The sequence below is a fragment of the Amblyomma americanum genome, chromosome 8, assembly GCF_052857255.1.
Source record: "Amblyomma americanum isolate KBUSLIRL-KWMA chromosome 8, ASM5285725v1, whole genome shotgun sequence".
Classification (NCBI taxonomy): Eukaryota; Metazoa; Arthropoda; class Arachnida; order Ixodida; family Ixodidae; genus Amblyomma; species Amblyomma americanum.
The window spans coordinates 123,891,955-123,917,674 of record NC_135504.1 but is presented as its reverse complement, the minus strand read 5'-3'; the positions used below and the strand labels follow the sequence as shown (position 1 = coordinate 123,917,674).

The window sequence follows — 25,720 nt, the reverse complement described above, 5'->3', positions numbered from 1 at the left end:
CATATGTTAGGCACTGCTGAACAACCACCAGGCGCGTTTTCTCATCATAAGAAGCAGAATCGGCCCTAGCTTTATATTAAGCGCTTGTTGCATTGCGCGTCGTTGGCGGTAGCGGGTCAGCTGCGTATCAGTTTAAACCTTATGTAATTTTTTTTGCATTTTTTTTTACTTCGGCTTGAGAAAGTAGGGATGAAAAAAGTGGGGAATGCAATGAAACTGTATCGTACAAACCAAGGGCCACACAATATATACAACAAAACTTACTCCATCTTCGGGATTCCCCTAAAGATTCGACCAAAGCATATTGTATGAGTTTTATTGATTCTGATGCTGAAGACTCCCATGGCATTCTATAAGTTGCATATAATTAGACGACATGAGTACAACTTCCAGAACAATGCTTATTCAGCGCTGATTGGAATCTTAGCACGTGGAGATTTAGCCTTTTGCCTTCACCACATGAGCAAAGTGAATAAAGCGCATTATACTGAAATTGATATTACCACTGCCACAGCCGTTGATGATCAGGATATTTCTATAGGCAAATGTGTTTTATAATACCTCAAGTTCATTTATTTGCACAAACCTGGAACACGGTTTTGTGGATTACACAAAAATATAAATATCACTGCGTACTTTAAAGTAGAGTGCGGGTATTACTGAACACTTTTCATGAAAAGCGTTAAACACAAAGGAAGCCAAACTAAAGCAAATGAGTTTTGTATATTTTCGGTTCAATTTTATTTGCAGCATTTACATGTCAGTATTCGACGATGTCGTCCAGCTATACACCAACGAGAATAAAACAAAAAACTTTCAGCCTTTAACTGCTTCAAAGAAATTTTTTTCCTACAAGTTCCGTCTCTCCAAAAGAAATAAGTTGATCAAACGATATCATCTCTATTTGGAACTAACATCTAAGTCATCTCCTTATATTTCCCTCTTTTATTTTTTCAATTTGCAACTAGAAAGTTTTCTATCGTACAATTCACCATGACATACGTGATTTACGGGTATGCGTGCATTTCATTACGTACGCATCATTGGTTGATCAGCAGCTTTTTTCTCGCAAATTAACAAACACATTGTAGTTTTGACAAAGCGCCAGAGCAGTTCCAGCGCTGGTGCTTAGAAATATTCGTCGAAAAAATATTGGGCTGCGCTTGGACCGTATTCCTGTGTATTCGAAATCTGTTTATCTGTAGCCTGTAAACAGGCCATCACGTAATCTTCATGAAGAAAGGTCTCTTGCGGACGAAGGGGCCGCCACTCAGTCTTAGTGTCTGCACGCAAATAGCAAAGAAAGGTTAAACATAATTAGCGTCATCATCGTGTATCCACGTAATTGTGTAGATCTTGCCGAGCTAACATCACGTTACAGCTACACTGCATGGATCTCAATCCTCAGAGCAGAACTGGACCTAGAAGGTAGCATGAGCAACACAAGAACTCGGAGATAAAAGTACCAAGTTACCTTGTTGGTGAATTGGAAGTACTCTTCCTGGCCGTCGATTATAACTTGAGTTGGAACTTCTGTGAGGCCGAGCACGGTGATCACGCGCACGTTCAGATCCAAGGCGCACGGGGAGCAGTGGCCGGCGAGAAAATTCTGCGAATATTTTCGAAGCGAAACGCTTCACTACGCTAGGTATAGCAGTCGTTGCAAGTGCCGGAGAATGACCTTTAACAACCTTCAGCCCAACCACGTTAGCCGTGTATGACCATATGTGGTACAGTTGTGGTGTCGAACCCTTGACCTCTGACCTCGACCCATGACCTTTAGTTGACCTTTGTCCTCTGACTTTAAGAACATTCTATTAGTGCCGTGAAGCCACGTGATGACATTCGACGGGGGTGTCGTAAGACCATGTGGTACAACGTCATAGCCACGTGGTCGTGTGAGTATATATAGAACGGCTGTCACGAGCGTGTAGCGGAGCTGTGATGGACGAGCCCCAGACGCTTAGCTTGCTTTTCGCTGAATTGCATGGTTATATAAGTTAAGCCACTGCCAATTTTTTTTGTGTGTTGCCTGTAACTATGAAATTTTAGGAGCACCAGCTCTACGTTATAGCTCGACAGTACTCTCATGATAACTTCAACAAAAAAAGTTTAAAAAGTGAACACATCTAGTTGGCATTTGAGCACAGCGTTTGGGTGTGATGCGAAAACATTTCTTTTATAATCGAAGTACTCATCTCAAGGTAGAAAATCGTGTCATTCAAAGAAGAGATCTTAGCATGGCCACGAAGAAAGGCTCCTTTCTACTAATCAACGGCGGCACTACTTGTACAGCTAAAAGAAAAGCATGATGTATTCATAAAGCCGGTCATGCACGAGACGTTTCAAGGATAGTGCAATAAAGATATGCCTTTTTATTCAAGAGAAGGTTGCCAACAAAATGCGATAATTGGTACAAGGTTTGTAATCGTGGTTTCTCTGGCCTCAGTACAATTATTTAGGAATTACTAATATATTCGAATTGAGTTTATAATCTCTCTATTCTGATTATTCTTTGTGATATAGAATAAAGCGCGTGTAGGTTTTGCAGCACGATAGTACGCACCACCGGAATCGACCCAATGAGTACAACTTACAAGACACCATAGCAACTAGCTGAGTCTTCAAGGAGAACTAAACAGTGTCTTAGTAGTATCGTCCAACGGTACTTTTCATGGGATTTTAATACTGTTGTACGTCATGGTAGAGGCGCTTTGAGGCCAAAAAGACAGTATCGCTCTTTGTGACACAGGTCGCTGCTTCCACACGTGTTTTCAGTAGCTTAGTCTAAGATATTAACGAGCACCAAGTAAGAAGCTTAGGTTAGCAGGCACCGCAGCAGCCGAACAACCATAAAACAACAAAATCAATCCTCTCAAGCAGCGAAGATTTCATTTCTCTTTGAGGACACATAAAATTTGAAGAACAAGCCGACAGGAATCAGACTGTAGGGACTTTTAAATTAACTGAATTCAAAAATGATCCCAGGCGTGCAAAAGCTACAATACCGATAATTTTTAGTGCACTTGGTTAAAAACCATTACAAGCAAGAAAAATTATTATTAACATTTATTCCCTCTCTTCAAGCGTTACTTAAAACGTCTCAACTTTAAGCTTCCTCGATCATGCCTTGAATCATATATCCCGAGTCCCACCTCGCGCTATTGCGTGCTATCATATGTAAAAATAAATGAACTACATAAAGGGTTTAAAAAGATTAATTTCATATTGTAAATATTTACGCTGGGGATAGATGTCAAGCACATGTAACCCGCGTTTCTCGCCACCACTATTTTCTGGCTGCAGTATAAAAGGGGACATTGGAATTATCCCTATATTCCCTAGTTATGCATGATATATAAACACATGTCACCAGACGCATATAACATTTTATGCTTGTTTCAGAGTAGCATTTTATTTTCAGTTGGCTTTTATAGTTTAAGAGTGATCCTTTTTCCCACCCTCGTAAAGTCACACCCAGGCGGTAGTTATTTTAGGTGAAGGTGCACAATATTTCTTATGTCCGCATTCGAGCCCCAGCTCATCGGAGGAATAATCTTTTTAGTTTTCTTTATATGCTTACTACTCATGAAGCAAAAGTGAAAGAGCACCTTGCATATTTACGTAAAAAGGTTTTCTAGAAAAATGAAAAAGTAATCAGCCATAAAGACGCACACGAGAAAAGAAAGATAAGTCAGGAAAGAGGCTTCTTCCAATCTTTCCAGCCACTTTCCTACCTTCCCCTCCCTCTCAGTTCTCCTCTGTACATCTTCTTGGCTGGTTCAATTTCTTAATGCAATGCACCAAATAGCCCAACCACGTGCCTTACAAGAATAACTTTCAAAAGGAGAGCAGACGTACATGGAAAACAGACGATCTCTACTGCCCTCCACAAATTCCCATTATTTATGCGTAAAAAACAGATCTGTTGTACTTCCATAGGAAACGCCGAAGGAATGCTTATTAGCAGTCGTAGGGAATGTCGAGGCTGAAAGAATAAACCCGAAGCTTTTTCCCTCGATTGCCTCGCTTGTTGCTTCGTATGCTTTTGTATTTAGTTAGATTGGTGTAGCATTCCAACCCAAGGGAGTGCTTAAGCTCAGATCTCTCCTCTTCATGATGATGCTAGGACGCTGGTGCTCCGTCGAACAACACACTCTGAATTCGCGATGTCCCATGGCTATCAGCAGCGCGATTTGCTCACAGTTTCCGGCCAACACAATTTTAAAAGAAGTTTCTAAATTTTCACTGCATACTTCGCCATCTGTTTTTTTTTCACACAGATGAAGGCTCGAGAGCACGAGAAATAATAAAAAAAAATTTTTGATTTACAGAAGAGCCTAATCCGTTTGCCCCGTCTCATCTTCAAGCTGTGATGCGAAGGAAATCTTTAAACCAGATTTCAGTATCCAGTACCTTTTCCTTCCGACACCACTTCCAGGCTGAAACACCGATTCAGTGAACTAATAGTTAGACTAAAGGTTTTAACAACGTCATAAGCAGCGCAAATGGATTGTGAAACACACAGCGGTCTCCTTGTATGAGAGTACGGAGGTTAAGATGTTCCGCCTTATGTAGCTCCACTCTTCTTACTCGCGCCACGCTGTTCAGTTTCGCCGAGTTGCACGGCGTCTATAGTTGACAGCTCGCAGCGCTTACCTTTTCGAAGAAGAAGCGGAAGTGCGTGTATTGCCTCTTGTCAACCGTGTCGGCGACTGAAACGAAAACGGCCCGATGAGCCTGAGCTGAAACAGAGTAAATCTTCAGCGTATCTACCTTAGCTGAATGACCGCTACTGCCACGCTTACCAGGGACCACAGCGCATGCGCATGGCATACTAGCTAGGTCTAACTACTAACTACTAGCTAACTACTGTATTTAGGCATACTAGCTAGGCATACAGAGCACCAAAAGCGCACTGAAGCCAATCACAAGAGCAGCGCTTACACGAAATGTTGCTGTGATCGGGGGCCCAGTCAGCGGGAACAGACGAGCCAGGCAGACGCCATTGAGCTACGTTGGCCAAAGGCGCTGTAGTTCGGAGAAGAGACAAGAAACGTTGGCGTGGGGACGGCTTCTGTCGACAGGCGGCGCCGTGATCAAAGGCCTGTAATCTCTTTCGCCGGAGATGTGGAATGCGGCGCTTGCCCCGCACTGTGCGCTCCCGTGGACCGGTGGAGGAGACCCCCAGCGAAGCCAACCCACGCCCCCCCCCCCTTCCGCTTGCACCTGAGCGGCCCGACAAAGCGGGGGTGGACACGGCTAATTCGTCCTTCCCTCCGGAAGAATTCACCGGGACCGTCAGGACACGTGTTTCCCACGGAAGGGATCGCCGCATACGGAGCCAACGACCTTTTGAACCTGGTCGGCCCGTGGGAAACGGCAGTCCGTGACCGCAAGGCGCAGGATTCCTTCTTGTCTGTGTGTGTTTCTGTGCGGTGTGCGCGGTTACGTGGTGAGGACGGAGCCTATGAAGAGGCTGAAGACCCATTGGACGCTCGACCAGCTACCGGATTCCCTAGCCAGGTGCCTGGGAAATATTAACTGTATTTAAGCCGCAATTTGGTGTGTTTCAGAGCACTTTTTTGACCTTTGGTATCCCTGTTTATGTTGTATATATGAAAAAGAAACCACCAAGCTTGCTAATTCTTCTGAAGGCTTCCCTCCGTAATCTGCCGAGTTCATCCTCACGCGGTGAAGACCTCGGTCTCGATCCCCAAGCAGATCAATGTGCAGCAGATACAAGGGGGCACTGAGAGCTGTGCGCTTGAGGATCAGCTGTGTTTTCTTAAAACACAGCTCCATTGAGCTGTTACGAAATTTTGCTTTGAGTTATGTTTTAAGAGCGTGATCTCTTACTCATCACGTTTCAAGATTTCGGGGGGGGGGGGGGGGGGGTCTGCTACCATCCTTGATCACAGCGCCATCTGTGGCAGTAACTACTCATCACGTTTCGAGATTTCGTGAGGTCTCCTACCACCCTGAGATCAAAGCGTCATCTGTAGCCGCAAAAAGAGAACAGCGCATCTCGCATTGAGACTTGTAGTGCCATATACAATATCATTCTAGAAACAACCACCTGCCGCATGCCAATGATGACGTCACTGTCCAATATGGTGGATAGAGGTGGAACTATGTGAGTATCACCTCAAGGGAGGAAATGGGCGCATAGTTTCCATTTCTCGAATCTAAAATGGCGCCCATTAAAATTGGTTGTGCTCTCTCATCCCTTCCCCCTCGCCAAAAAATATCCTTAAACGGGTACGAACACTGTCCCGTTACTGGACCACGATACATCTATATGCGGCGAGTTGGGCGTGTTGGTACGGTTTTCTGGAAAAGCAGCGCTGAACAGACGAGGACAGAGACGAGGCGACAAGGACGGGCGCTGAACTGACGGATTAAGTCAGTTCAGGAGGTCAGTTCAGCGCCCGTCCTTGTCGCCTCGTCTCTGTCCTCGTCTGTTCAGCGCTGCTTTTCCAGAAAATACATCTATATATTCGTTCCGCTATAATATATACTTCGACAACAAAGGGCACCCATCCGAGGACAGTTGTATACCGAATTCGGTAGGCAAATAAAACCCTTATGGCTGTGGTATAGAAACAAAACCACAATTAATTAATAGGTAAACACTGCGTGCATTCAATTACTAATTGAAGCATTACCATATCGCACCGCAAGCCGAATTCTAGATCCACATTGACCCCCAAACGAAGCAAATTTCTTTTCGGACGTCTCTTGTGGGGGTGCAACTCGACAATGGGTAGACGTGCGTGATAATTTCTCTAATAGATGGCGCTATTAGGCATGCGTGCACACGTAGCCGGGCATGGTGGCAGTCCACCCCGTTTCAAAGGGTATTAGATTCGGTTTCTCGAGACGACCGGCGCGTTCTTCGCTTTCCGCAATGTCCCGTCTCGCTTGCTATGTGTTGTCTTTTTCGGCGCTACAACCCTCTTCTGGAAACATGCACCAACTAGCCCCCCGACAATTATTACTTCTACGCTTTCTTCATCTAGTAAACCAAACAGCTAACACTCGTAGCTTCAACGTCATCCAGACGGTTGCGGTCTTTTTTTTTTCGTACCTATTACACCCGGAGGCTTCAAGAATTCTCCGTAGGCAAAGCCTTCGGCATCTGGCGACACGGTGAGCTGCAGCCCCCTGCACAAAACGCGCGCTTTTTGCAACCACCTGGAAGCACGACAAAAAATTTCAACCCTGCCTACAGCTTTGGAAAATACACATGTAATGATATAACACATATTATGATCTCAAGAAGTATTTTGGCATTCCTCTGTATTCTTTTTAGAGTTGAAACACTGATATAAATAAAGAAACATCAATAAGTGGCACATGTAATATGGAGATGATATGACTGGTGAAACGTGGCAACGGCCTCAATGCGGTGGAAATGGTAGCGTATCCGGCAGTTACATAATGTCAGAAGGGGGAAACGGTTACGACATTTTATGGGTAAGATTGCGCACATAGGCGTTGCAGGATGGTGGTAAATAGACAACATTGCCAGATGTTTTTGTTTTCCAGAGGATATAAGTGAGCTCACCATGACAATTGCGTTTTTCTAAGTTTCAGCGGCTATGGCCTTGTTCTTGAACAATTTGCAGCATAGCTGTGATCGTTTGTAACGACAATATCTCGGTCAAAATTTGTATAATGGGTGCTGCGGCTCTGAGAGCAGGGTGTGATGGGATTTCTTAGAGTAAGGCATATTATAAGTGGTGTACGCAGCGATTCTCTAAACAAGTTCTCTAGAGAAAACATTAGCGTTTTAACTAAAATTTATATCGCCACGTTGTAACGTGTGCTCTGTTTCCAGTCTGAAAACCAACAGCGCGAAAACAATATTCTCCTAAAAGACGTTTCGTGCATTATTTAGGCGGTTCCGTGACAGCGATAGTTGAGCTGTACCGAAATTCTCCGCCCTTACACATGGCAAAGCGGCTGTTCACAGACATTTGCACCTAAAACTTGGATCATATCGTCAAACACGGCCAATTTTAATTGTCCAACTGGAAAAGACGTCAGTATGGCTTGTTATAGGTTGCATAAAAGTGTCTTTACAGAATGTATTCAACAACCTAGATTGAGAATTCCTTGATAACAACAATATACAATACCTTAGTATTCTGCTATAATAAACAACTCCGGGGATTAATTGCAATGTAGGCAGGTAACCGTCTGTGGGCCAGCGTGAACTTTGGGACGCAGGGACGTAGAAAGACACACTGAAACACGGGGCACAGCGCTGTCTAGGTACACACCCTGGCTACGTAACTAAGGACACAAACTGCAAATAATGATTGCTGACATTAGGCAGGCAGAACAGAATTGAGGATGGAATTGAAAATGGAGAAGCGAAAAAAAAAACAGCCTTGCAAGGAGGCATCAGTTTATTATACAACTCGAGGCGTTGGAACTGGCAAGAGAAATCATTTCCCCGGGGAAAGTATTGACCGCAGATCGGGATCACAGGCATGAAATACTTAAGAGAATAACACCACTATCACACGGGCATGGGCTCTGATTACTGCTGTTCACACGGCGGACCAAACGAAGGTTACGCTGCTAACCGCTGTTATCGCGAGCCGACCTTCGGGACCTCAAATTGCGTCGCTAAGAAAATAGCGGCATCTGTGGACGGGAAGTGCCCATCAGAGTCTGTGTGCGAAAAGCGGCGGCCCACTTCAACAACGTACATTTTTCGCAAAGAATAATTCTACAAGAGAAACACATTAATATAGGCAGTGCGTAGAGTGCCGCCTGACAGCCCTTATATGCAGCCTCGTACCCCTGTCACACGGGCATTTCGAAGGCCCTCGAACCGATAGTCTATCGACTGAAAGACCATTGAGCGCTGCTACACAGGCAGTTTCAATGGCCGTCGAGTCAACTGTCTATCGAGTCAACCCAGCAGCTCGGAACTTTGTCGAGATTTCGACGGCCTTCGAGCGCTGCCCAAGGTTGTTAGCGTTGCTTTAAGCGGTGCCAATGCGCACTTTCGTGCACGATACGTTCAGGGTGCAAAAGCATGAACACTTTTCTCCTAAGCTTCAATGCAGGAAGTCAGTACAATAATTTAAGAGTAGTATCGATCTCGTTTAAAGCGCATTAATTTTATGCTCTGCATCGTAGAAGGCATAACTCCAGCAGCATCAGCGTTGCCAGAGCTCTGCGAAACTACGAAGCAAATCCCACAAACAGCAATGTCTTTCAAGACAATGCAACTGGCATTTATTAACAACTAAAGACCTGTTGTGGCTCCAAATAAGTGTATTTCGGCAGTTAGTATATAGAATTATAAAGTATTTTTCTTATTTGCGCAAAACCGAAAGGAGCGATTGTGGTGCCACACAAGCTTGGCGTAAGACACGAGAACCATTTCAGAGTTGCCGCGTAGCAGCGACAGAACTCCTTCAAGTTCAATGGCGATTGAGATTTCGATGGCTCTCGACTCGCTGGCCATTGAAACTGGCCGTGTGACAGAGGTATTAGAGTACCGCCCTCCGGCGCAGCAACAGCGTGTGTACTGCAGCCTGTCCAACGATGCTGACGATACCCATTCTAGCGCCGTAACGTCGAAAAAGGTACAGTCCCTGCCGCATCGTTGCACTTGGCGACAGGCTCGCAAGGCTCGCAGCAACGGATATCATGAACTAACCGCTATGAAAGTGTGCTCTCGCAGAGTGCCGACTCCAAGACAAGGCGACCGTAGAAGAGGGCGGAAACAGACCAGTTTCGCGGATGAAGTTTGGAAGTTAGAGAGGATAAGGTGACCGCAGCTGGCACATGAAGAGGTTGAGTGGATGGATATAAGAGAGGACTTCGCCCTGCAGTGGCGTAGTTAGGTAGTGTTGGTGACGACACAAAGGTAGTTTTATTCCGGTGCGCTGAGGCCTTTCTTTATTTAGCCGAACCCTGGATGATGAGCGCAAGGTCATCCGACACATGCGCGAAGCAACGGTAGCCACTGGCATCCTGAAATGAGGAAGCCGGCCATCATAGTCGAGGTAATCCCTGTTTGTACAATAAACGTTTCATATCTCTCTGTCTTTCTCCTCCGGAGGTAAGCGCGTGTACCGAAATACTACTGCTACAACTAGAACGTTGCCGGTGTCACCATGGTATGGTTAGGACAACTGCTAGAACGACTATACCCACCGCTACTACCAGTGCACTACTACCAAGCAAAACGCTCATCGTAAATAGTACCACTCCTAGTACATGACACTAACGTGTACGCGCCAAAACTTGCCGCTACAGCTAAGACTTCACAATAAGCATAGATACAGAGCCTGTTTCAATTCTGTTCAGTGTAAAGTGATTAGGTCGAATGAGCTCTATGTAAGACGATCTGAATGATGATTGCGATAAGTACACACCTAGTGGGACTGGTCGTTACTAGCACACCTCCGCCACGCAGGAAGAGCGTAACCGCTCTCTGTATGGTAGCAGTGGCGTTGGTGAATAGTCCTCTGCGTAATGTGATGTTGTAGCCCTGGTACCACTCGTACCAGACGCCGGCCGGGAGGTAGACAGGCACTGGCGTCCAGGCTACCGTACTGTCCTCGGGCCGCTGTGATTGGGCATGGACAAGGGCGTTATGGACAGTTTTAAGCGTTCTTTTTTATAAATGAACATATGAGCTTTTCCACCATTAATTCAAGTGCACAGCACCCTGCATCCGATTCATGGTTAACTCCAATGCCTTTGGCGTCGCTATAGTGCTCATGAACCGAGAACACACTTGACTTCCTTCTGAGAAAGAAAATGGTACGGGTGCGTCTAAACCATAAAAAGCGCTTCCTACGTAAGTTTTCAGCTGGTTTTGAAAATTGCTGGCAGTTTAGCATTGATAAGCACGAAATATTGTGCGATACGACACTTTTTTTTTCATCAGAACACCACCGCCACGTACCTCAAAGCGTGATTGAGCTGTCCAGTGACCAAGGGAGCCAATTATTCAAGTCTTCAACTTTTTCAACAACAATTCCAATTCACCGAATTCCGCCCGGCGGCCTTTGCTCCAGTGCCGCCTTTCTGCAGCAATTGTGTCAGCGCCAAAACGCATTGCTCCACTGCCGTGTTTCTGCCACAACGCTGTCCACACCAACGCATGCAGCGCACTTCTCTGTATCACTGCCGCGACATAGCTCGAAGCGCGAATTTTAGTTTGGTAGTAGCATTAGCTGATGAAGAAAACGATGGGCAATCCACAGGGAGAGTATGTTGCTGTTTAACACATAACGTACGTGTTTACCTGCGGCGATAGCCTAGTGCTCTCGAGCAGTGGCCAGCGAAGCTGATCAGTTGACGCCGCCGCGGCTTGGAATCCCAGTCGTTGATGTTTACTTTATTTATTTCGTTGGCACAAACACACACACACACACACATCGCGGTCTGATGCTCGGGGTTCGCCAATCGTTATAGTTCTTTCGCGCTCATAACACTCTATAATACGTTTACGTCTCTAAGAGCGGAATGCTTCTGGCGCTGTGACGGAGAAAAATTGGCAGTTGCTTAACTTAGCTAAGCCTGGAATTCAGCGAGAAGCAAACACGCTTGCTAAGCATCTGAGGCTCGTCCACGGCAGCTCCGCCACAAGCTCGCGACAGCCTTTCCATATATACCCACACGACAACGTGGCTATGACGTGGTATCACACGGTCTTATCACACCCCCTTTGGATGTCATCACGCGGCTTCACATCACCCCATCGCATGTTCTTAAGGTCAATGGTCAACCCAAAGGTCGACCAATGTCGAAGCTCAGAGGACCACTCAAAGTCAGAGGTCAAAGTTGCACTTAAGTTCATTGGCCAAAGTCAGGGATCAAGGGTTCGACACCATAATTGTACCACATACTCGTGTGGTCATACATGCCTATCCTCTGTTGGGCAGAAGGTCGTTCAAAGTCGTTGTGCTGCCTACCCGAAAACTGCTTTACCTAACTTTTCGCTTCAGAATTCTGCCTTTCCCGACGTCTTCCAACCAAAACCATGAGCTTGCTGCCGCACACTCGTCCGCAATTACCCAAATGTTGTTTCGCCACCTGAGCGTTCACGATGCATTTCCCTGAATTAGCGAGGAGCTTGTCGGTGTTTCTTATCGCCCGTCAAGTGACTAGAAATCAGAAGACATACGAAGAATTTAAGCAGCTAATGAATAGGGGCAGCGTTCGTTCAGACGCTAATTATCATACTTGCTGCAGGGATGCAAATAGGAAGCCTCCTCACGGGTGACATGGGCAGCCTTGACGACGCTAAGAGTACACCAAGTGTACCACATTGCGGTCGTCGCCTGAAACACCAGATATGAATTGGTTTCATCTTCTAGAAGACCCAAGGTAGAACGTAAGTAAAGCTATAAGGGGTTGCCTATGAAAACTTATGTCGCAGAAGGCCACCTTCAGCTCCTCTGACTAATATGCAAGGCCGCGAACATCTCAAATTATGTTTGCCGCCAGGGTAAAAACGACACCCTCGTACATTATGAATTGCACCGTGTGAGAGCTTCTTTTCGACCAACCAATGCAATGTGCCGTTTTCAGGTTAAGTGGCATGCCTTCGGTCGCAGAGAAAGAGACAAATGCAAAGGCCAATCATCACAGTGGCGGCATGAACGCCGGCATAAAGATTTCGACGCGCTCCTCAGCACTCTTGTTTTCAGAGAAGTGTACATGCAAAGTCGTAGTGCGATTAAACAGTCTGCATCCAGATTACAGATCTAGATGACCGCCGACTTACGGATAATAAATGTAAGATGTTCTGGCAGTGCGTTTGCTTTGCGTTGGGTGGCATCAGATACTGCAGTGATTCGACAAAATCTCCGCAAAACCATCATGGGTAGTATGCAGTGTACCTCAGAGTTGGCATAGTATAGTAGAACATGTAGACATCCTCATGAACGTATATGATGTGATTTCACGCATGGCGTCGAAAGCAAATAAATATTTTTGACGAAACGTCAAATGGCAGCCGAGACTACAATTCTTAATAAAGTTAGAACAGTAGGACCAGACAAAGCCGGCAAAGGCAGCGTAAGAAGGACGCTCACCTTATCTATTTTTTCTTCTTGTCACTTATCCAGACCTGGCCTGAAATCGCTGCTGGGACTGTACCTTCGCCCCTACGCATTCTGCCTGACGTCACGGACTTCGCGAAACTCGTCGCGCTCCTGGTGGCAGCGGCGGAATTAGTCACGCGGGAGGCAGCGGCCGCAGTGGAAGGACGCTCCCCTTATCTATTTCTTTTCTTCCTACCTATCCAGGTTGGTGAACTAGCTTCAGTTTGTACGTGCTTAGCGCTATTTTTGCTACCGCCGTTGCCCCCGTGTTGTGCGCTTTGCTGCCGTACTGCGTGCTTTTCCTTTTTATGAGCTGCTACTGTAGGCCTCTAGGCGGACATTCAAACTTCTTCCTTGCACCATGGCTGTCACGTCTCAAGCCTGCCGTGTCCTCCTGCAAGATGACGGACGTTTCCTGACGGGCTGCGAATGTGAGTGTTCTTCTCCTATTGGTAGATGTTCAGGCTCGTCACAATCGACGTTTAAAGCCAAAGGCCGCCGCGCATGGTGGTGCATGACCTGTCAATCATCAAAGGTGAAAATTGATAGAGCGCCCACAGAACCTGATATTGCTGTCTGTCTGGCAGACGTAACTAAATGGTTTGAAGCCCTGATTGACCTTCTTGTTCAGGTTGGAGAGAATAAGGCCTGAAAATAGCCGCCGCGGTGGCTGAGTCGTTATGGCTCTCGGCTGCCGGCCTGAAAGACGCGGGTTCGATCCCGGCCGCGGTGGTCGAATTTTGATGGAGGAGAAATTCTAGAGGTCCGTGTACTGTGCGATGTCAGTGCACGTTAAAGAACCCCAGGTGGTCGAAATTTCTGGAGCCCTTCACTACGGCGTCTCTCATAGCCTGAGTTGCTTTGGGACGTTAAACCCCTACAGACCAAACCAATATGGCCTCAATTAGCTGATGTCAGCAAAGTATGGCCAGATCCTGAGCCGACAGGCTCAGGCATAATACCACTGTGGCGCTGCGGGTAAATAAATAAGTAAATAAATAAACAGGAGGATGATAATAGTACCTTGAAAAGGCGTGTAACCACGCTTGAGGCTACCTGTACTGCAGATATTATTTAACTAATGAAATCAACTGTAAATGACCTTGAATGCCGAAGCAGGAAACTCTATATAAGTTCATGGCGTCCCAGTAACAGAAAACGAAAACGATGTGTGAACTGAATGGTCTAGGTAAGACCGTCCACCTGCCAGTGCGGACTAAGAATGATATTGGCGCTGTTCAGACCTACTTCGAAGCAAAACAAAACGCCTGGGATCGCTGTCTGATTTGCTAAGCAGTCAATTCCTGACTTGTGGCTGGAAGCGCGTAAAGAACTTCGGAAAAGTTAATCAAATGTTTCAATCACCGAGAACATGACTCACCAGAACAGAGACCTGCTCCTCCGCGCAGGGGACTAGGCAAAAAGCCATGATTGCAAGTTTTCGTGGTATTGCAATGGCACGATACTTATCAGGAAAAAGGAAGGTGATAGCGCCATTCTCAGTCGCTGTGCCGCAGACATTGACAGTCTCTAAGACACTTTGGCCTGATATTTCTTCCGGTATTTTTTTTCAGTGCCTTATCTAAAATTATTCCTTCTTTTACTTCTCAAGCTACCTTCTGATATCTTAACAACGTACTCAATGCTGATGGTCGGCGATGCCCTAATTGTATCTTAAATCCTTGAGAAATAAGCGAAACGAACTCGATTATCTCCCTACTGAAGAGCAAGTTTGCTTTGATGTTGTAACGTTTTCTGAAGCTTGGTTTGCCTCGCAAGAGGATATGTATACACTTCAGACACACAAATCGGATTACATGAACCGCATAAAAAAAGGATGGCGGTCTAGCAATGTTATTTTCAAAATTAATGGATTCTGAACTACTGTCTGAATTTTGCTGTATTACCCTTTTTATGAAACCATTGTGATTAGATGCGGTACAACAGTACTCTGTGCGTGCTGGTGTCTTCCTTCCACCAACGTCCGGTTCTCTTTTCTTTTCTTGGTTCATTTTTAGAATTTGTGAGTGCAAGAAAATATCAATTTTTGGTGGTGATGTGAACATAAATATGCTTGTTGATAGCAATGTATATTTAGAACTCGGATCACTGTTAAACACCCATTCTAGCCAGAATATTGTAACATCTGCAATAAGAATCACTACAAAATAAACGACACATTTACACCTGTTTTTATCCAGCTTTATTGCATCCCTCGTTAAAGCTTCTACTTTAATTCACAGTGTCAGCGATTCCTTGTCGATAGTTATGTCAGTAAATCAGCCCATTAATAAAGCAAAGCGGGTACGTTGGGTATTCTCTTGAGAGTTATTAATCCTGCAACCCTCTGCACATTTAAAGACCGGCTAACCACAGTCGGCTGAATGATGTGTTTGCAGCAAGTGACGCGAATTTAGGATATGTCACATTCTTGCACGAATTTTCTTAAATATATTTTGCATGCTCTCCTGTGAATAAGTATAGAACATGTAAAAAATGTCGCAAACCCCGGATAACTAAAGAATCGTTACACATTATGCAAAAACGAGATCAATTGTATAGGAAATTCATGCGTACTAAATCCCCGGAAGCTTTCAAAGCATTCTAGACGTTCAGAAATTTTGTTACAAAACACCTTCGTGCTGAAAAAAAAGGCAGTATTATATGAACCCGTTTAACTCGACAGAAGGGCGCACAGGGAATGTTTGGAAATCACATAACGTTGCAACTCGAACTGCAACAGATAGACGAAGTAAATTAACAAAAGGTGGAAAAGGTAGCCCTTAAGCAAACGCTCGTGTAATATTAGAACGCATCTTACCCTATATTCGGTCGGAGGAATGACCATCAGTTGACGCCCCAACATGAACTGCAGGGTTTGTTGTTGGGTTATGTCGTCCGCAGGAAACCTGCGACATCACGTTGGGAACCTCTCAGACATTACACACGTGTTATTGGGTTCTCGCGAATACGCTTACAAGTATTTTTTCAATGAGCTGCGTCTGCCGAAGAGCCAAGAGGGTAACAGCCTCAACGATAAGTTTAAGGCCGAGGGGTGCTCGTGAAGCATGCTTTATTATTCGTTATAGTCAGATCTCTAACGCTCCAAACAAAATACCTTGAATTATCGCTCCGTCAGTTAGGAGATGCTTCGGTCGGTGCAAAGCCCCACAACAATAGTTTAGAAGCGCACCACTTGGACTATTTAGTTTTCGCAAAGGCTGTGCGTAGGAAAGGCAGAAATATCTAAAACATCTAGATTCGCAATTGTCAAAAACCCTAAAATCTTCAGACACAAACCACATGGGGTGGTTTCGCTGCATAAATGCTGGAGCAAAGAAGTCCCATTCAAAACTGCGTTCAAGAGATGGTTCATTTGCATGAACAATTAGTGCTTCCTTGTAGAAAATATTCAAGAAATGTTCTTCCTGGCATATTGGGATATAACGCATTTCCTCTAGCAATCTGCATGCTTTTTCCCTAAAATTCTCGAAGACTTTCCAGGCCAGTTCGTTCATTACGGGGAGTAATATATTAACAAAAAATTTTCAATTGGTGTAAACTGTACAATCTTTATGCGAGTGCAACGGATACTTAAGCCTGCGCGGCTCATCTTCAGCATAAACAAACATTTTTAACACTTTTTTGCGAAGGACAAGGTGCGGTTTCTACTTTTGAATAACGTTGAAGTCTTTTCAATGTTTGCAAAGGGATTGTGGTTCAATTTACTATTTTCACGAGTTTATTACTAGCGAAAAGCGTAGCCAGCATTTCTAAGTGAGCGAAAAAATGGCACCTTTCTCAGCCAAAGAATTTTGCCTGTTCATTGTGAGAGCATGTTCATTGAGGCAGCAAATAGTTTCGACACCCTTTGCCCTGAAGTGGGTGTAGTCATGATGATGATGATGATGATGATGATGTAAGCAGTTTGTGGTATGGGGCCGATTTTAAAGGGCACACCGGTTATACTCACTCGAAATAGAGCGGCCTCACCACCATGTCTCCAGTCAGGGCACTCTTGAAGAGCAAGCTCGTGATGTGGGGCAAAAACTGCTTTCGGAGGCGACGGGATTCTAGTACAGCCTCCGAGTACCTTACGGCGTGGCTCCTATTTTCGGCCTGTTAAAAGAAAGTGCGCAAAGACGCAGCCACCGCTCATCATTCAACTGATACGTTCATCACAAAGCTGCGCTTACAATTGAAATGTATATAACACTATTGAAGTGAAAGCTTCACTACGCTAGGTTTTCAAGAGGGCAGCGTCAGTGCAGTCACGCGATAGGTGTCACGTGGTGTCACGTGACAGATCATGTGGCCCACTGATGTCATCACAATCTGCCCACTGTGGCAGGTGGCAACTGCCCCATCGGACATTTCATCGACGCTTTACAGACACTCCGTTCGGCAGTGAGTGTGGCCTTTGTGAACGTAGCCATGGATGCAAAGGAAGCTTTCGCTTCTCACCAGGATTAACCAAAGTTTAAACCACAGCTAATTTTTTTTCGAATACCCGATTTTGGTGCTAAGACCTGCAGGCTATAAAATAGGCATGAAATTAAATTTAAGACGGCGCATATGGGTGTGGGAGGGTTATCGATAGTGCGAATGTTATGAGGGAAAGATAGCACCATAAATCAGAGAGAACGGGAAAAGGAGAAATTATTTAAACATCGCATTGATGCGGGCAGTAGATAATGTATAAAAATATTTGGTTCGAAACAAAGGGAGGCGTAGCCAGCGGTGGCAGAGAGTTACGAGGCTACCTAAGTGAAAAAAATAAGCCGGCAGCCATGGCTATGGCTGGCGCAGCACGTGGTGAATTCGCAACCAAAAGCAGGGGTGTTTGTCCTCCCATGAGGTTCTCCAGAACAGAAAAAGATTGACAGTTTACTCTCTTAAATACCGGTCCAAACAAGAAAGCTAACCTTTTAAGGAAGGGATAAGTTCAGCCAGTTGTTTTCAGTGTGTGCCTCTTGACTTAGGCTTATGGGCTTATGGGTGTTTAACGTCCCAAAGCGACTCAGGCTGTGGGGGACGCAGTAGTGGAGTGCTCCGGAATAATTTCGACCAACTGTAGATCTTTAACGTGCACTTAAATCGCACAATACACAGGCGCCTTAACGTTTCCTCTCCATCGAAATTCGACCGCCGCGGCCGGCATGGAGCCCGCGTCTTTCGGGCCAGCAGCCGAGCGCCATAACCCCTCAGCCACCGCGGCGGCTGACTTAGGGCTTTGATACAAAAACTGGAATATGGCAACGAAATGTGAGAACAGGACAGCTCAAGAACCAAGACGGGAAATGAATATTTTAGAAAATTTGGCGTTTCAGAGCACCAATAAAATATTTTTTCGTATTTTTAGGGGAACTCCCCAAGAAAACGGGAGGCGGTTCAGTGAAGCGACTGATCGCCACCTAATGTCCACCGCCGTGCAGCAGTTTGCTACAAATGAAACCTACGCATTCTCTCATATGCGCACCGCAGGAAAAACTTTCTCCTGGCTGGGTCAGAAACCTGCCGTCCGGCTAGGAATCTCCGAGGCATCCGCTCTATCACTTGTGCTATGGCGAATGCCGTAAGCAGTCGTAGGTGTGAAAGCATTCAGTCGAGGCATGTTGCTCCTCTATGAGTCTAAAAAAAATTCGTCCACTAACCCTCATTCAATATTTGGGAGTCGTTCTTCAAATGCATTGCAGTAGTGTCACTGCTCCTGCGAACTGTCAGTAAATTCGGGCAGCACAGCCCTTCGACCAGCCCTGGTCAGTATGTTAACTAGCAGGGCGAGTGCGCCAGAGAAGTGGCTCAATTCCCGGAGCAAGAGGTATATTCTCCAACTATAGGATAGGTCGAAAAAAAGGCGATTGCTTTCGTGCGTAGAGTGCGGCTACACTCGGATATTAGTGGTGTGTGGTCGGTGGATCGTGTGTAATGTATAATAAACATGAACACATAAAAGGAACTACGCAAACATTACAGAGCGTTCAAATACCGCAGTCATTTCAAAGGTTACATGGCAGCGTGTATAGTCACGCTGCAACAAATTTTTTTCTTGTAGTGCTGAAAACATGCCAACACTTGTTGTCTTCGCTTTGTAATTATTTTTGTCGCATTCAGCACATTACGTGCCTATTTATAGTTGTTAAATTGACTAAAAACGCACATTTTTGCACATTCATATTTGAAACTTTTTTTGCAATTTATGCCCCGTGATGAATCTGTTAATGATATGCTAGTGGAAATCAGGAGGAGGAAATGGGCTTTGGACAGAGCATGTAAAGCAAAGGCAAGATAACCGCTGGTTGTTGAGGGTAACGGAGTGGGTTCCAAAAGAAGGCAAGTGTAGCAGGGGGCGGCAGAAAGTTAGGTGGGCGGATGAGATTAACATACATACATACATACAAGTTTTATTCTCCACAAAGAAGTGGAAGGAGGCGGAGGGAAAAGCCGTACATTTGTGGCTTGAAAAATCCTCCGCCCCCTTACAGTGCATACAGCAGCAGAGCGGGACAATAGACAGTCACATTTTTTTTTGTTGCAAAGAGGAAAAAAAAATAAACAGAACTATATCGCATCACAAAATAAGCCTAAATAAGAGTTTCAATAGAACACTGGGTTTGGACTCCTGGAAAAACATTTTTTTTAAAGTAAACAATGCAATGTAATTGAACATAAAGATAGACCTGTGCGTTCATTCACAAAGTTGGCTGGGATACGGTGGCTGCAGCTGGCACAGGACAGGGCTAATTGGAGCGACATGGGAGAGCCCTGCAGTGGACGTAGTCAGGCTTCTGATGATCAGCCTTTAAAGTGTGCATGGGTACGCGCCAAATGGTGGGTCCATTACTAGCGAAAATTCATTATCACCGATGACGTCAAAGATCCTCCGCCTTTTATTGAGATGTTGTTGACAACCTACATTACATTGAAGCGTGAAACCAGCGATCACGGACTTTGTGTTTAGCAGGCCGCAACGGGCTGTCTGATTTGAGGGTCAATATGCGGTTTGCATTGAAACATACCTTCGCCGGTGCACCTTACCGTGCGGGAACCCCCTAGTGCTTCCAGCTTCGTTGCGGCCTTTGGCAACTCCACAACTTGCATGACAGGCAAGAAGGCCGCCAGGTAGAGCCACAGGCAGCAGAGGGCGAGAGTTCTGTCGTCGTGGGCCTCACTGACCATGCACGGAGCGACGCCCAACAACGGTAGACCTAGCATGTTGAAGAGCTGCAGATCTGCACAATTTATGAACGCAAGTTCGAAGTTCATACTTTCTGATGAATAATAAATCCTTCACCTATCTATCGCCGAAGTGAGTGAGGTACTATTGGAGACCGGAGAAGCGAACTCTGCCGCCCACCTCCTCCCTTCTCCTGCCTCCAACCAAGTGAAGTAGAGCTCCACAAGTACATCCTACGAGATCCGCTTCATAGTGGTCACGTGCGCAGAGGAACTCGGGCGTATCTTTAGGGAACTGGTTATGGTAGCTTGTTATACCGAAGATTTGAAACGCAAACGCAAGAGCAATCACAAGAACGGGTAGCACATGAATCACAGCTGGTTATACTTGTGAAAATCGCTTGCAAAATTGCACAAAGACCGACACAAAGAACAGTAACATTACAAGTGCATGTACAGGCGCGGACAAAAGTGAACGGGGCACGCTATCGGCTTCCAACATTTTTTGCCCGTTGCCTAATTGAAACTGCCAGGAATGTAGCGTACATACCAGTAGGGGGCGCCAGTGCGCTTTCTCAAGGACGAAAATTGTTTCTTCACTCTCTTCAGGGAAGACGTGTTTGCACTTAGAACGAAATTGCGTGCTCCGTTTACTTATGTCCGCGCATGTACCTTCTCTGTTCTCTGTATCACCGCTTCTGTATGCTCTGCTGTAGAGCTGTTATTTGGAAGCCGAATTCATATGTCGCTTGTTTATATGGAGGACACTACGAAGCCTACACTATGACTACATTAAGGCGGCAGTGTTCAAGCAGGACGAAATTGCTAATAGACTAATACTAACCTCAAATAACATCAGGTAACTATTAATACCCATTGCTGAACCAGAAAGAAAGCTGCACGCACGTGATGTGCGGTTAGTCAACTTCCCTCTGCCGTTCGAGGAGAGGCACTCACCCGTGCCATTGGTGTGCTCTCCGGTTTACGGAAACACAGTGCAAGAACGCGGTCGTGGGTAGCAGAAAAGCAAGCCATTCGCAGCCTGCGGAATAACAGTAGCATCGCCATTCTTCCTTCCGACAAAGGCAACACCACAGTCTTGCTTGACAGGAGCGACTACAACAAGAAATTGTTGGCCCTTCTCGGAGACCATCGGACTTACACTCCTCTAGACCGTGACCCAACAAGCAGACTACAGACCAAGTTGCAACAACTGCTGGCCAGACTGTTCAGTTTGGTTCCTCCATACCAGAAGAGCCTTTATTACCGGCTGCTGTGCACAAACGGTTCAGCTCCTGCAATTTACGGCCTGCCTAAAGTCCACAAGCCCGGGGTACCGCTTCGACCTATTGTCGACTTCACCAGATCGCCACTTTATAGACTATCAGGCTATCTTCACCAGGTGTTGAGTCCTCTAGCCGGTAAGACATCAACGCATGTCGGAAATTCGTCCACGTTTGCTTCTAAGTTACATGGCATCTCGCTGAGTGAAGACTACATTTTGGTTTCGTTTGACGTGACATCGCTTTTTACTAGCGTACCAGTGGATTTAGCAGTAGCTACATGTGAAAAAGCCCTGGAAGCTTACACTGGTCTCCCTGGCCGAACACCCTTCGACGTTCCGGAACTTTGCGAGCTGCTGAGATTTTGCCTTGGCAACACTTATTTTTCCTACGGCGGCAGTTTCTATCAGCAGACACAAGGCACGGCAATGGGGGTGTCAATATCAGTTACAACGGCCAATTTAGTAATGGAAGCCGTGGAAGAAAAAGTGCTAGCCACCTTCATTCCTGCACCCAAAGTATTCTACCGCTACGTGGACGACTGCTTCTGCATTTTGAAGAAACAAGACGTCACACGCTTCCTGGACAGCCTAAATGCCCAGAATGCGCATATACAGTTCACCCTTGAACTTGAGAAAGACGGCTCTTTGCCATTCCTGGATGTACTGGTTCGCTGGGATGAGGGCGCCCTCACCTTCTCGGTCTACAGGAAGCCTACGCATACAGGTCGCTACCTAAATTTTATGTCGTGTCATCCGGCTGGCCACAAGACGTCGGTGGTATCGTCTTTAATAACACGTGCCGTACGCATATGCTCAGATGAAAATTCATTGCAGAACGAGCTGAGGACGATTCACCGAGAACTGACTAATAACGGTTACCCTAGTCGCTTTGTCCCCAATATTCAGAAGCGGATCTTGCAGCCGGAAACACAAAGCAACAAGACATTCCAGGTGCGTGCTGCCATTCCTTACGTGCAGGGAATCAGCGGAGCACTATCCCGCGTGTTTTCAAAATATGACATGCGCATTGCCCACATCCCGACCAGCAAGCTCCGTAACCAGCTCGTGAACGTGAAAGATAAACTGCCGATTGAAGCATTTCCAGGTGTCGTCTACCAGATCCCATGTGCTGATTGCCCCCAGGTTTACGTTGGCTAAACAGGAAAGTTCTCCAGAAGGCTTAACGACCACAAACGTGACGTCAGAAATAATAATCACACGACGAACGCCATTGCCGAGCATGTGCAAGGGCGTACTCATACGATTGACTGGGACCACGCCACTGTCATCGCGAAGGAAAGGAACGTGTCATCTCGGCGGCTGATGGAATTTCTAATCATACAATCGACTCCAGCTACCATGAACCGGGTGCAAGGAACCATGCCACCCATCTACGCACGCTCCTTGCGCCACGTGTTACGTATATAAGTCGCGACAATTTCTTGTACCGCTCAGTGATCAAGGTACCCGTACGAGGTTCCGAAACGTCTTTGAATTTCATGACATGGTCTGTGACCGCATTCCTTTTTCTTTAATACAATGCCTGACCAGACGAACTTTCGTCGAACCATTGATTATGCAAACAGCGTGTAACTGCAGGCCGCTGTTATGGCAATTTCTATGCTACAATCGCCGCGATGAATGCAAGAAGTGCTACTGGTGCAAATGCAGCGTCCCGTTTCTCTCACCTCGGATAGCTCTTTTCAAGTCAGAACTGCCATTGCAGCGCTTGGAAATCCAGTAGGCGCTGAACTTGCCGATTCCGGGAAACGTGTTGCCACTGACGACCAATGTTTGCCTTTGGCCGGTGTGGGCGCTTATTGCGCTGTAAATGAACGGAGCGAGTAACTGCGTCTTAAGTGTGCTTTTTAGGGCTACGACAGAGCACGTGCAGGCACTACCTGAGTGTGTTTTACTATAATGATCCATTTTCTAAGCATTACGCCTTGTGAGGTCGAACGTGAAGTGTAGGAAAGTCGAATAAAATGTGGCTTGTTTACTCTGTTAGGCTGCCATCACTGGCTTTCTCGCCGTCGGCGTAACCGGTGGGTGCGTTAAGACACATTTAGCGTACCGTGTACAGTGCTACCGTTAGCGTCACCAGAGTACCAGCAGTCCGCCCACCGCCAACGTACATGCGCAGATCGCCTCGGCGGCGCCAGATGGCGCCACCTACACGGCAGCTGCACGCACGCCTCCCGCATCGAGACCAATCAGCGCGTGCTGACTGGCAGTGGGCGGGATCCCGGTACTCCTGTAACGCTAACGGTAGCACGGTACACGGTATGCTGAAGTTGGCTATTAACATACGCCCGGTGGGAGGATGATCCACCGGTCATTACCGCACCGCAGTTGCTGCTGTAAATTAATGGAACACATAGTAAGCAAAGCCGTCATGACATACAAGAAAACATATTATATCCTAAGCAACACGGTTTTAGAAAAGGCTTGTCAACTATAACACAATTATTAGAAATAACACATGATTTCGCATCAATAATTAACTCCAAATTCCAAGCTGATGCTATTTTTATTGATTTCTCGAAGGCTTATGATCGCGTCGTGCACTGTAAACTAATCGAGAAAATAAAGTATATCGGAATTGAACACAATGTAGTAGAATGGATAGCAGCCTATCTGTCAAACCGAACTCAATATGTTACTATAAATAATTATGACTCGGACCAACTCGAAGTTTATTCAGGGGTACCACAGGGGCCCGTATTGGGGCCAATATTATTTCTAATATACGTTAACGACATCGCCGATTGTGCAGAAAATGGAGTAAAATTGCGGCTATTCGCCGATGACTTGGTAATTTATACAAGTGTACAAGGAATCGAGGACCAGCTTAGACTAAATACTACACTAAGCAATATAGCCCGCTGGTGTGACATGTGGGGAATGGAAATTAATCTTAAGAAAACACAGTATATGACCATAACTAAAAGAAAGTCGATCTTTAGGTTCAATTATACATTAATGGGCAACGATTTAATACAAACTGACGCAGTAAAATATTTAGGCATAACCTTTACAAGCGCGTTAAAATGGAATACCCATATCGATAATACATGCACGAAGGCCTTCCGAACACTAGGTTTCTTGCGAAGAAAATTAACTGCAGCACCATCCTATGTGAAACTAACAGCATATAAAACCTTAGTAAGGCCAATTCTTGAGTATGGTAGCATAGTGTGGAACCCGCACCAGAAAGGACTCTCACAGAAATTAGAAAGCATCCAAAATAAAGCGTTGCGATTTATATACCATAAGTATTCTCGACACGAAAGCGTAAGTGCTCTTAGAAGCCAGGCAGCACTGCCTACCCTTGTTTGTCGGCGTCGTGTGGCTGTCATGAAATTCCTTTTTATGCTATGTAATAACAACATTAATATAGATAAGCGAGATTACGTGCAGCCACCACACCGACACTCCAATAGAACCTGTCATAATAGACACATCAGGCAGTATCCGACACAATGCGACACGTTTAGGTATTCATATTTCCCATGGGCAATTGAAATCTGGAATACATTGCCAAAGGAAATTGTAGAAACAGATTCTGTGGATAGCTTTGTTGCAAAATTGGAGTCATATTTTGGCTGTTCATGAAAGTATTTGAGTGCGTAGTTCCAAGATATTGCGTTGGTTGAGTGATTGGACACTAGTGCACGTGTGATTTCATTTTAAATGTAAATATTGCAATGTGCTGAATAGTGGTGTTTTATAGATCCGCGATAACTACAAGAATATTATATGACAAATATTACAATTGTTTTGAGTACTTTGTTCCCTGATTCGTGTGAAACAAAAGAAAGTGTCTTGTATTGAATTCCAGTGCTGTTGTATGGCAGTTTTATTTGCTCTATCTATTTTTTTATTTTTTTTCTGCTTTTCCCATGCTCGTGTGTATATCTTACAATCCCCTTCCTGTTTGGGCCTGTGCAAAGGCCTACAGTATTGTTAAATAAAAATAAAATAATAAAATAAATATCACGATTAACCTGGCTCGTATAAGCCTGCGGGTGGCTCTGTTTTGGACAACCGCCAGCCAGTGCAGAAGAGGTGCATCAAGTGACCACGACACCTGTGCAATATGAGGTCACTGTATCTTCTCTACCTGAGAATTCCCCCAAAACTAAATGCCTAAACAGCTTTCGCTGAGTCT

The 25,720-nt window shown here is 45.6% G+C and overlaps 1 protein-coding gene across 1 annotated transcript; it reads right to left on the bottom strand.

Annotated features, from left to right (window-relative positions):
- Positions 1–1,180: 1,180 nt before the first annotated feature.
- LOC144100666 (uncharacterized) lies at positions 1,181–20,311 on the bottom strand. Its single transcript, XM_077633536.1, has 9 exons — positions 20,127–20,311; positions 17,062–17,207; positions 15,910–15,997; positions 10,407–10,600; positions 7,091–7,167; positions 4,948–5,031; positions 4,660–4,715; positions 1,475–1,609; positions 1,181–1,283 (listed from the first exon to the last, which is right to left on the bottom strand). The coding sequence occupies exons 1-9, from the start codon at positions 20,301–20,303 to the stop codon at positions 1,221–1,223; spliced, it is 1,020 nt and encodes a 339-aa protein (XP_077489662.1). The 5' UTR covers positions 20,304–20,311; the 3' UTR covers positions 1,181–1,220.
- Between the last annotated feature and the right edge of the window lie 5,409 nt (positions 20,312–25,720).